General features: G+C 34.4%; 1 protein-coding gene across 2 annotated transcripts in view; it reads left to right on the plus strand.

Moving 5' to 3' along the window:
* PIK3C3 (phosphatidylinositol 3-kinase catalytic subunit type 3) overlaps nucleotides 1-13,658 on the plus strand; it is a 146,444-nt gene that overhangs the window by 53,580 nt on the left and 79,206 nt on the right. For both annotated transcript variants that reach the window (XR_014017266.1, XM_081251779.1), the window contains exons 7-9: nucleotides 1,513-1,584; nucleotides 6,142-6,246; nucleotides 7,055-7,147. Coding sequence is in view for 1 of the 2 variants with exons in the window: in XM_081251779.1 (XP_081107905.1) it covers nucleotides 1,513-1,584; nucleotides 6,142-6,246; nucleotides 7,055-7,147 (270 nt within the window). In the remaining variant the exon portion in view is untranslated. The remainder of the gene's footprint in view (nucleotides 1-1,512; nucleotides 1,585-6,141; nucleotides 6,247-7,054; nucleotides 7,148-13,658) is intronic.

Raw genomic sequence — 13,658 nt, forward strand, 5'->3', positions numbered from 1 at the left:
TTATAAATAGTAATCTCTGGGGGAAAAAATAGATAAGAAGGTAGACTATTTAATATTGTTTGTTAATTCATTAGAAAGACTACATTAAAAAGGGAAATGTAGGTGAGTGAAATTGTTTTGTTACCAATACATCTTAATAAAATCACTTTTTATATTTTTACTATATGTAATTTCATTAAAAGCAATATTTCCTGCCCATATGGAGTTTATATTGCAGAAACATGCTAATGGTGATGGTACTTTCAATCATTGGAGACTTGAAGGATCTTTTGAAAGACAGCTTTGATGATAGATTAAATAATAACAGAGCAGAAATTAGAAGAATTTCAAGTATTTTTGAAAAGGTTCTTGACCCCTTTCTACTGCTTCTTGAAAATTGCCCATAAATAAATTCCTGTCTACCTACCCTGTCATATTTCCACTTAGTGTAAAGATTGCTGGGCCAGTGTATTGAATCTAATGGAAATAGACTTTCTTGTCACCTGTCTTCTGTGACAGATAGCCTTAGTGAAGATTACTTGTCACAGTTGGGCTGATAAATGTGTTTTCTGATGTTGTGACTGAGAGCCAGCCTGTTAAACAATGGCTGTGGGAATTTGTGGTTTTCTCTAGGACTCAATTACTGAACCTAAAGTAAAGTCACAATACTTCCCTTCTTTCAGTCTCTCCTGATTTTGTTGTTCATATCTAAAATTGAAAATATGCTAGCATTTGGAAATTGACAGAAAAACTTGATGCTAGGTGTACAGTTGTGAGGAAATGAATTTCAACCTTAATTAGTTTATCCTTTTCCAGGATGTATGCAGTGACATTTATTGTTCAGAATTACCTTTCTTGCCTGAATTGGATAAAAGTAAAAGCCAAAATTCTTCAAAAATGATAATACCAACAAAATAAGACCGATTTATTTCTTAAGAATTGATGGATTGATTCTTGCTATTCAAATTTGCATTGCGTTGAGTAAGTATCCTCTGAGAAGCAATGCTGCTGAGTTTTTAGTCATATATAAGTTTGAGTAATGTTAACCCACATTTAAAATTCTACTTATCTGAGTGGAAATTAATTGTGATAATTTGAAAAATTACCAAAATCCACTTAGTAGTTTCTGCAAATGGTGCGACAGATCCATTGTACCATATTGTAATTATACTCTTTGGTTTCTTGTTCTACGTTTGAACATTAGGACATGCTATTTTGACTCAGTCATTATAAACCAAGTTTAAAACAAAATCTGGACAAAGACAATCTACTAATTTCCAGACTTGATATCTCTAAAAACGATAATACAGATTTTTTTTATTGTTAGAGTTTATTTTTCTCAAAATATTTTATCAGCAACAAAAGGTAAAAAATGGATATGTATTTTAAAATATAGTTGAATGAAGATAATTTTTTAAAGGGAGGAACGATGTTCATTAAAAATTAAAATACATTAGAGTGTACATGATCATGTATGACATTTTAACCATTTGGTTAAAAAAATTTTTTTTAACTTGTTATGCTGTAATCCAGGATGGTGATGAGTCATCTCCAATCTTAACAAGCTTTGAGATAGTGAAAGTTCCTGACCCTCAGATGTCTATGGTGAGTCATTGTCAAATTTCTTATGAAAATTCTTTTTTCCAGAGTGATTATGACTTAGATCCACATCATACACTTTCATTTCAAAAACTATATCTGTAACTACATTGGTTATTTAAAAGTCATTCATAAATTCACTTCAGCTATTGATATATGTAATCAGGTTCAGATGGAATCTTTACAAGAAATATTAACACCTTAAAATAAGGTCAAGATAGTATAGTGTTGGGGAACCATTTTGTTTGCATTATTGAAAAAACTATGGAATGCAGTCTTGAAGGACTTGGGGAAACAAGTATTTGAAAGATTGTCATTATAACAGAAGGGAAATTAATTTATACCAGAAGATAACACTAAGATCAATGGATGGAAATTTTAGGGAGACTGCTTTTGTTGAAAAATAGGGAAGATTATTGTAGCTACTAGAACTATTCAATTTGGATTATGGTGTCTTGGATGATTTTGATATACCTGCATTGAATTGTTGAGATGATAGCTCTCTCAGGAATAAGAAAGAGGAAGAATTCCTACTTTGCAGCAGAGATTTAATTTGATGACTTCAGATTTAGAAAGTTCCAGGCAAAAAATCCTTAAAGTAACATAATAGATACTGTGATATTTACACTTAGAATTCATTTATATCACTCTGAACTATTTTCTCCTTACTTTATACATTTCTAATTAGATTAATTACCTTCCTAATCAGAACAAAATAGATAAAAAGTAGTATATGGGAAGATGAAAACATGATGAGTGAATACAGTTCATTAGAGCAGGAAGTAATGGCTGATGGCCTAACATCAAAGGAAGAAATAGGGGGGAAAAGTGAATAAAGAGTTAGAAAACAAAGGTCACTTGGGAATCTTAGAAACAAACACCTAAGTATCTTCACAGATCCTGTGCCTAGCTGAATAAAATAAAGTTAATAGATCTAAATTTGACACCGTGGATTGGAAGAATCAATATTGTGAAAATGACTATACTATCCAAAGCAATCTCCAGATTCAGTGCAATCCCTATCAAACTACCACTGGCAATTTTCACAGAACTAGAACAAAAAATCTCACAATTTGTATGGAAACACAAAAGACCCCAAATAGCCAAAGCGATCTTGAGAAAGAAAAACGGAGCTGGAGGAATCAGGCTCCCAGATTTCAGACTATACTACAAAGTTACAGTAATCAAGACAGTATGGTACTGGCACAAAAACAGAAATATAGATCAATGGAACAGAATAGAAAGCCCAGAGATAAACCCACGCATATATGGTCACCTTACCTTTGATAAAGGAGGCAAGAATATACAATGGAGAAAAGACAGCCTCTTCAATAAGTGGTGCTGGGAAAACTGGAGAGCTACATGTAAAAGAATGAAATTAGAACACTCCCTAACACCATACACAAAAATAAACTCAAAATGGATTAAAGACCTAAATGTAAGGCCAGGCACCATCAAACTCGTAGAAGAAAACATAGGCAGAACACTCTATGACATAAATCACAGCAAGATCCTTTTTGACCCACCTCCTAGAGAAGTGGAAATAAAAATAAATGGGACCTAATGAAACTTCAAAGCTTTTGCACAGCAAAGGAAACCATAAACAAGATGAAAAGACAACCCTCAGAATGGGAGGAAATCTTTGCAAATGAAGCAACCGACAAAGGATTAATCTCCAAAATTTACAAGCAGCTCATGCAGCTCAATATCAAAAAAACAAACAACCCAATCCAAAATTGGGCAGATGACCTAAATAGACATTTCTCCAAAGAAGATATACAGATTGCCAACAAACACATGAAAGAATGCTCAACATCATTAATCATTAGAGAAATGCAAATCAAAACTACAATGCGATATCATCTCACACCGGTCAGAATGGCCATCATCAGGAAATCTACAAACAGTAAATGCTGGAGAGGGTGTGGAGAAAAGGGAACCCTCATACACTGTTGGTGGGAATGTAAATTGATACAGCCACTATGGAGAACAGTATGGAGGTTCCTTAAAACAACTAAAAATAGAACTACCATACAACCCAGCAGTCCCACTACTGGGCATGTAACCTGAGAAAACCATAATTCAAAAATAGTCATGTACCACAATGTTCATTGCAGCTCTATTTACAATAGCCAGGACATGGAAGCAACCTAAGTGTCCATCGACAGATGAATAGATAAAGAAGTTGTGGCACATATACACAATGGAATATTACTCAGCCATAAAAAGAAACAACACTGAGTTATTTGTAGTGAGGTGGATGGACCTAGAATCTGTCATGCAGAGTGAAGTAAGTCAGAAAGAGATAAATACCATATGCTAACACATGTATATGGAATCTAAAAAAAAAAAAAGAAAAAATGGTCATGAAGAACCTAGGGGCAAGACGGGAGTAAAGACACAGACCTACTAGAGAATGGACTTGAGGACATGGGGAGGGGGAAGCGTAAGCTGGGACAAAGAGAGTGGTAGTGTATATATGGACATATATACACTACCAAATGTAAAATGGATAGCTAGTGGGAAGCAGTTGCATAGCACAGGGAGATGAACTGGGTGCTTTGTGACCACCTAGAGGGGTGGGATAGGGAGGGTGGGAGGGAGGGAGACGCAAGAGGGAAGAGATATGGGAACATGTATATGTATAACTGATTCACTTTGTTATAAAGCAGAAATTAACACACCATTGTAAAGCAATTATACTTCAATAAAGATGTAAAAAAAAAAAAAGACGTAGACCTACTAGAGAATGAACTTGAGGACACAGGGAGGGGGAAGGGTAAGCTGGGACAAAGTGAGAGAGTGGTAGTGTATATATGGACATATACACACTCCCAAATGTAAAATGGATAGCTAGTGGGAAGCAGTCGCATAGCACAGGGAGATCAGCTCGGTGCTTTGTGACCAGCTAGAAGGGTGGGATAGGGAGGGTGGGAGGGAGGGAGACGCAAGAGGGAAGAGATATGGAGATATATGTATATGTATAACTGATTCACTTTGTTATAAAGCAGAAACTAACACACCATTGTAAACCAATTATACTCCAATAGAAACGTTAAAAAATAAAAATAAAATTGACACTGAATTTTCATATAAAATCAAATTGTATTTTGCATTCTGGATATTTGAAACACACTAATGGTTACCTTCAAAGTGGTTGAGAGTATTCAAGTTTTGTCATACTGGGACCATATTAACTTCTATCAAAATGTCAGGTAAATGAGATATCTGTATATTTAGTGTATTTTTTTCTAAAGAAAATGCTCGTCAACAATTATAGGTTTAATATTATGGATGCTGTAATTAAAAATCAAAGATCTAGGACCTCTGTCAACAATTTTTAGTTTTAAATACTGTCAAGAAAAAACAAAACAAAAGATTAAGAAAAAAAGCTACCCTCCTTACCCCCTATGTTAAAAAACTTTAATTTGTAGCCATTAGTATTAACTAAACAGAGGAATATATTTTTACAAACATTGAGTGCCGCTAAGCTGGTATATCACTGTATCAGGCAATAAAACAGACTATAGTTACAAGTGTGGTACTAGCACATGTACATATGCAAATGGACTGGTAGAACTGACTAAAATTCCCAGAAATACATCCAAGTACATATGTAAATTGACAAAGGTGGCATTTCATCACTGGAGCATAGTGCTGGGGAATGAGCCATTTGGAAAAAGATGAAATTAAATCAAATCCACACATCACACCATACATAAGGAAAAACTCCAAATGAATCAGGGATTTAAATATTCTAAAATGAAACCTTACTAGTACTTTACTGTCAGTGTAGGGAAAGACTTTCTAACGTTGAGTCAAAATCCAGAAGCAACAAAATAAATGATTGATAAATTTGACTATGTTAAAAAATTTGCATGGCAAAAACACTGTAACAAAGTCAAAAGACAATTGACAAACTGGGAGAAACTATTTGTGACATAACATCACAGACAGAGAACTGAATATCTAATATATAAAGAACTCTTAAAAACTGAAGAATAAAGGACCAAAACCCAAATTAGGAAAAAAAACATGAACAGACAATTCACACATGAAAAAATGAATAAAATAAAGTCTCTTAAGCAAAGACAGTATGTTCAAAACTAACGATTTGGGCCATAGGTAAAATAGTTAAGCATTTTGGTCATTCATTGTCCCTGCCCTCAGTTACTACTGGCAGTTAAACTCTAAGATGATAATACAATTATATCACAAAGTCACTAGTAGCTCATAGGAAGAGGGAGTGCTTTAATCTTAGTTGCCAGGGGAGGTTTTGGAGTGAAGGTGACATTTGAGTTGGTAGAAGGTATAAAACCTTGAATACAACGGAGAGTTAAAACAAGAAACTGGAATGGCATGCTCAGGTGCACCTGGTGAAGCATAAGTTATGCTTACTTTCCCTATCACCACAAGATACATAGGAGACTAAAGTTGTAACACGAATAAAATGTTAAATATTATAAACTGGTCTTAAGTAACTATTTACTTTTCTAAATGGCTGTTGAAACTGCTTACTGGTGAAATTTACGTTGTTACTTAATATTCTTAAATAATTCATAGGAAAATTTAGTTGAGAGCAAACACCACAAACTTGCCCGGAGTTTAAGAAGTGGACCTTCTGACCACGATCTCAAACCTAATGCTGCCACAAGAGATCAACTGAATGTAAGAGAATTTATAAAATATTAATTTAAAAATAATTAAGTAGGTATTTTGGTTGCAACTGATGCAATAGCACATCACTTAAAAGTGATTCAGACACAGGTTAATGAACCCTATGTAATTTCAACAACTTCACATTTCTGTAGTTTTATATCATTTTGGGGCTTTCAGGAAATATATGAGCCCTAGAGACAGAACTGCAAATAGTATATGCTTTCTTGATACAGTGTTCTTAGAAACTGGCCGTAAGATACATTGCCTGAGCTTCCGCTGACTTAACAAGAGAAATGTTTATCATTTGGGTGTTTTTTTTTTTTTTTTTCTTTTCCTTGTGTATGTGTTGGGGGGAGGGGACTTTTTCCCTCATTTTTATTTTTTTTTAAATGTTTTATACAATTTTTAAGGGTTACTTTCCATTTGCAGTTATTACAAATTATTGTCTCTATTCCCTGTGTTGTACAATCCTTGAGCCTATCTTGCATGCAGTAGTTTGGTCGGGGGGAGCTTTTATTATTTGGATTTGTTGTGTCTTTGGTTGAAGTAAATTAGCTCTGTAATTACATACTTTTTTTTTAATGTGGAACTTGACTTTTTTTTATCTTATCTTTTTCTCCTCTTATACTCTAATATACTTTTTGAACTGATAAGTACAGCAAATTTAAGTCTTACTTGTCTGCATGTATATTCTCCTTGCTTCTATAATAGTTCAATTATAGATATATTTAAATGCATGAAAAATTTTAAATGAAATGGAAATATATAGGAAGATTTTTTTTATTTGACAAAAGTAGTTTTTTTTTCTTTGTTGTAGATTATTGTGAGTTATCCACCAACCAAGCAACTTACATATGAAGAACAAGATCTTGTATGGAAGTTTAGATATTATCTTACTAATCAAGAAAAAGTGAGTTTCTTAAATATTTTCATATATCAAATTATCTATAAACTTTGTTGCTAATGAGCAAAATGAAGTAAAACTGCCATAGGAATACACACTTATTGTCAAACTTGAAAAAAGAAAGGCTTATAGAGTAATATATATTGTTACTCCATTTTTTAAAAATTTAAAACACAAAGACACATGTACCTATTTGTTGATGTATAGACAATGTCTGAATGGGTTAAGTCAGAGAGACTTGGGCTCAGTTTCCAGCACTACAACTTATTCTTACTGGGTAAGGTGAGGCAAGTTGCTTTGGAAGCTTTGTTTCCTCATTTTTCTAATTATGACAACTCTCCTTCACAGGTGAGATAATACAGATGAATAACCTGGTTGGGTACTTAATGCATAGTAGGTACAGAGTAAATGTTGACTCACTTTATCTTCATTCTTCTCACCTCTTTGAGCCTGAGTAGCCAGCAAAAGATTTATGTTATTTAAAGAACTATAGAATTCTGGAGGAGATGTGGCTAGAGAGAGAGTATGAGAAATGTAATTTGAAATGGTAAATTGAGTTAGTAGAATGGCATCCAGCTTGGCATGAGGATAGAGGCTAGGTCAGAACTAGACATTTGCTTTCCATAATGAAACTATGGAGTAGATAAAGTTTCTGGAGAGACAGAATTGGGATGAAGCACTAGACTTGAGTGTAGAGACTTAGTTTTGAGGCTTACTATTTATTACTATTTATTGTCACAAAGAAGCTTTTTGACATATTTAATGTCATAGTTTCCTCATATTTAATATGAGTCCATTAAATTATAGTGAACTTTAAGTCTCTTCTAGTTCATAAAATAGTCGGTAAATTCTTAGAACATAGGTTCAAAGACTAACTGTTAAGGTATAATAATAATAACCAGCATTTATTAAACAACCACTGTGTGTCAGGGATATTTGAAATCCCACAGCAACCCCACAATATAGGTATTATTATTACTATTCTACAGATGAGGAAACCTTAGTCTTAGAGAGATTAAGGAACCTGTGCAGAATCAAAGCTTATAAATGCTGCTTCTTGATAGGCTCACATTTATGAGTTAGTAGAGAAGGTAGTCAGTGAAGTCATAGAAAAGAGGATTATACAGAAAATACAGCATCATGCATGCCTTAACAGGAATTCTGAAATGCATTGTGGGCAAAACAGAGAAGCATCAGGAAAATTAATATCTGTCAGATAGATATATAATTATGTGAGAATGAATGAATGTTTACAATCTTATGAGATTGTCTTTAGCTACTATGTTAACTTGTTTTTCTGAAACAATTGTATTTCCTTTAGTCTCTAAAGTAAAGATAAAAATCCAGTTACAGCTCATTTTAACTCTTCTGCTTTTCTTCTTTATCTTTTATTGATGCCTCGGGAAATTCTTTGTAGATGAATCATATTCATTCTTTTTATATCTATAACAAGAATGAGAGAGGAATTTTAAATTTGCTATAGCTTTTGAGTGTTATTCTCTTTATCCCTGCAAAAAAAGGAAAGTTTCATCAGCAGAAGCACAGGTTTATGATTTTTGCGTTTTATAAAAAGATTGAATTAGTATCGTGATACTCTGTTAAATGAATAACCTTGGTCACAGAAATTGCATCTTGAATGCAGCACAATGCTGTCTAAAAATACACAGTAAGATATTGAATTAAACTTGTTAGAATGTATAGGTTCAAGAAGCATAGAATAGATTTACAAAGCAGAACTCCCTTAGATAGAAAGGCTTCCAAGGAAAACTGTTTGTTTTAACAAGTTGTCACTTCCCACTGAAATTAAATTACTTCTAGATATGTGAAAAGAAATAAAATGCTCAAGTGATATAAAGTGTGTGACAAGTTTCATTTAACTAATTGGTTTCAACTTTTTGAAAGGTAGGTGATGAAACTTCACTTCTCAGGACATATTATAGGATTCTTAAGATCACTAGAGTAGAGTGAACACTGTTTTTTGTTTAGGAAGCACTTTTCAGAAAACCAAATATATATTGATCTTGAAGTGACCAAAATAATTATTAAAATAGCTACATTTGTATCTTTGTAATAATTTAAAATGGGTTTTGTAGAAAATAAATACTCCTGTACCATTGTCCTTTAATTTATTTATAAAAGAAATTCGTTCAGTGCCAATTTCTCAGGAACTGTGATTTAGGTTATTTGACAGTTGAGCCCTAAGACTGAAAAGACTTCCTAGAGAGAAAGCAGTGCTCAGGAAACAAGTTGGTGGAAATTTGTTCTTACAAAGTTGTACTTCTTATTTATTTTTTAAATAAATAAATAATTTAAATAATATAAAGTTGGTCTTTCCACCTATTTTTTTCTAAATGACCTGTCTTAAGCATTTCGGATAAAAAGCCCTCTAGTCTAGACTTGATGTTGTAACTGAAAAGTTCACAGTAATAAGTTTGTCCAACAAAATCAGTTGAATTTATGAAGTATTTTTAATTTTGTGGTCCATAGCATATAGGAAGTGACTCATTTTTGCAGAACCCAAAATGTGACTATTGTAACTTTTTAAATTCAGCTTAAAAAAATTTCAGCTTTTAACATGGTAAATGGCCTTTCTTATTAAAATGTTAATGAAAAATAACCGTTATATTAATGCCTTTCCATTATGCTTAGGGAACAAAAATAGTAGGAAGAGTCATAATGGTGAAGGTAATAGTGATGCACACTGAATGCTTTTATGAGGCTGCTTCTGAGACAGTGACATCAGCACAATAATCATATTTGTGCCTCCTGCAAGAAGTTGATGGCAAACCATAGCAGAAATGAATTCAATTCAGCAAGCATTTGGTATCAACTCTTGGCCTAGTGTTATTTAAGGCTCTGAGCTTCGAGGAATTATGTCCCTGTAAATTTCATATAAATTAAAACTGTTTTGGGGAAAAGATAATTACACACAACCAAAATGGAGGTAGAGGATAGTAACTGATAAAGGGTCACTGTCTTATTAGTAAACAGGTAATTACTATAATAGAGATGTGAAGGAGAACAAGATCAGTGTGCCATGATATGAGGGAGGTTTTTACAGAGCCAAGATCGGTCTTGAAGTTTGAACAGACTTTGATGGTCATTCTTATTTGATGATCATTTTTCATGGGAAAGAAAAGCATGAGTAAGGCAGAGTGTTAGGTTCAGGAGACAGAATAGTTTGTATGAAACGTTCTTTAAATAGAAAAGGTGGAATCAGATTGTAATGAGCCTTGAATTCTGTGGTTCGGAGTTGGATATCACTGGCAATAGGAAACCCCTAAAGCAAACAGAATGTGTCTAAACAAGTGATGTTTTAAGGAAGATGAACCAGGTGGATTGGAGCAGAGCTGAGAATGAAAAAAGAGACATAATTAGGAGGCTTATGTATGGATTTTGAGAGCTGTATTGGAGAACAAAGGAAGGAGAGGATAATGTGTAAAATGACTTGGAGGTAATTCCCAAGAATTAGGCCTGAGTGACTGAAAAATAAGGAAATATGACAAGTAGAAGGAGCAGGGTAAGGAGATATTTCATTTTTGAATGTTTTGAATTTAAAATATTAGGAGAATAGCTGTGATATGGTGATATAATAAGAAATCATATATTTGGTCTTCATCTCTGGTTCCTGGCACAGAGTTTCTAAAACCCTAGGAATTTCATGAGTGGTAAGGATGAGAGGAGTGTCTTTTGTTTTTCATAATAAGCCCCTTTCAACTATACCTGTATTTATGGTAATGAGGTGACTCTTGGAGAGTGGGGCTCATTGCCAAAAGAACCAAACCTCTGATTAGAGGGTTGGAATTTTCAGCCCCACCCTTGACCTCTGTGGAGGGAGGAGGGGAGATCGTAAAGGGGCTGGGGATAGAATTAATAACTCAAGGATGGCTAATGATTTAATCAATTGTACCTACGTTATGGAATCTCTATGAAAACCTATAGAGCTTCTGGGTTGGTGAATGCATCCATATGCCAGGAAGGTGGCACATTCCTAACTATGGGGACAGAAGCTCCTGTGCTTGGGACCCTTCTGGACCTCGCCTAATGTACCTCTTCACCTGGTTATTCATTTATGTCTTTTATAATAAACCAGCAATAATAAACTATTTCTCTGAATTCTTTGTGCCATTATAGCAAACTATTGAGCCTGAGGAAGGGTCATGGGAACTCCTAATATGTAGCCAAGCTGGGCTGAAGTATGGGTACCTGAGAATCCAGTGTTTGCTCTTGGCATCTGAAATGGGAAGCAGTCTTGTGAGACTAACCCCTTAAGCTCTGCAATGTGCACTGAGTGTCAGAATTCAGTTAAATTGTAGGACACTCAGTGTCTGCAGAGAATTAGGGAATTGGTTCATGTGGACAACCCACACATTTGATGTCAGAAGTGTCTTGAGTAGAAGAACAGGTTTTCCTTTAGCAACAAGGTAGTAAATTCCAAAATTTAGTTGGTAGAAGTTAATATTAGAAATATATATGATAAATACAGTGTTTTCAGCTGTGAAATGTGATCATGATTCTAAAAGTAGGAGATAACAATGAAGTGATTCTAAGATCAGAAAGGAGGTTAACAAAACATTTATTGCTATTAATATAAAACATGGTAATACATACAATAATGTTAACATTTGATGCTGGACTCAACAACAAAAATAGAATAACAATAATATCAGAGTTGAAATAATTAACATTTATCAACTATTTATTATATATATATGCTGTTTTAAGCATTTATATTCATTAACTTATTTCATTTTTACCACGACCTTATGAGATAGATCACTTAAAAGTTAAATAATGTGCTCCATGTGACACAGTAATAATTGATGGAGCTGGAAATTAAGATCTGAACCCAAACACCTTGGCTTAGTCTAAAGCCTATACTATCTGTGGAAGTTCTAGGGATAAAATTGCATTTGAATCCTGTACCTTTTGTTTTACATAGATCAATAAAGCATCTTTAAAGGACCTGAGATTAAGTATCATCATTATTATCACTGTCTTCAAATTGTTACACTTCCTTTCTTTCTCATTACTCTTCTTGTTTCCTCCTTCATTCTATTATCTCCTTGTTTACATTTGTAACATTTAGCATTATCAAGTTGTGAAATCTTTGTACAGTGTTTTAAGTTCCCTGGCAGCAGTGTATTCCATAAATCTTACTAATAAATCTATAAATCTGAGAATCTGGGAGTTAGATTGTTTCAGTTGCTGAACTGAGTACATTGGCTTGCTGCAAGATTTGCTTATAATAAGTACATACCTGCACATTTCTATTAAGACTACTGATGTACTGTGAAATGGCAAAGCTTTCACTGTAGTTGTTTAAGAAGTATTGCTTTGTTTCCACTTTCAGTCTAGAAATACATTTTGGAAGTGAAAAATAAATGCATAGAATAAGTTAGGAGGGCAGTCCATGTTTTTACATGGAGAAGGATCACTGCATTAAATGGTGTGTAGGAGGTGCAGAAGAAATGGATAGCTATCCTTGGGGGATGCAGACTCCAGTTGTAGACATAAGAATGCCCAGAAAAGCATTTGGTAGTTAGAAGAGCATCATTTAAATGAAGATAGTAAAACTGAGGCAGCTACTAAAAGAAGAGCTGAAAGTTGCTGAAAACTGCCTGGAAAAGTTGAGATTTTGACAAGCTGGCCTTAAAGAAGATGACACTACAGTTTTGGTGAAGAGCATAAGGAAGGAAGGAACTCCTTATAGACAGGAGTTAGTCATTATAAAATAGGTTAGCTTGGTTGAAGCATAGAGGGGCAGTGAGAGCTTAATGAGAGTCACAGGTTTGGACTGTGGTGAGAGGTATCAAGGAATGTTTTGAGAAAGAAGCCAAGGTTTAAAAAACAACAAGAATTGTTTCACTGTCTATAAATACAATGAGTACTTTGGAAATTAGTCACTGGAATTACTTAGGTAAATATTGGGTCTCTTTTGGACAGAGGTATTATAAGGTAAATTTCTGCTGACAGTGGGAGTTTGTGCTAATAAAATCACTTCCAGCTTGAGTGTCTGACAGTCTGTGAAATGATTAGAAAAGAAACTGGTGTTGAGGCTCTTAGCTAGAAGGCTGTGCCAAACTCTAGATGTTTGGTGTAGTGAGAGTCAATCTGAGGGGAACAACAGGAAATATTGCCAGGAAATAATTGACAGGAATTGGGAATGGATTTGAGACAGGAGGGAAGGGAGCAGGGCACAACCATTAAAAGAATGATACAACCATTAAGAACAGGATACCACAAAAACTGGTTAGAACCTAATAGGCCCAAGATGGAGGAAGATTTGACTTCCGGGAGACCTTGAGCCTCATTATACACTCATTGTAATACATTAGCTAAATGACACACCCACAGGCACCATGACAGTTCTGAGGCCAGCCATAAAAGGCCAAAAAGTGGGCAGTGGCCCAATTCCTGGAAATCTCTGCCCCTTCCCTAAAATTGTTGGAATAATCCCCCCTCCCGTTAGCCTATGAAATTACCCAGCCCATAAAAACTAACCACCCCCACATTT

The sequence above is a fragment of the Mesoplodon bidens genome (genome assembly GCF_964165515.1).
Source record: "Mesoplodon bidens genome assembly, chromosome: 13".
Lineage (NCBI taxonomy): Eukaryota > Metazoa > Chordata > Mammalia > Artiodactyla > Ziphiidae > Mesoplodon > Mesoplodon bidens.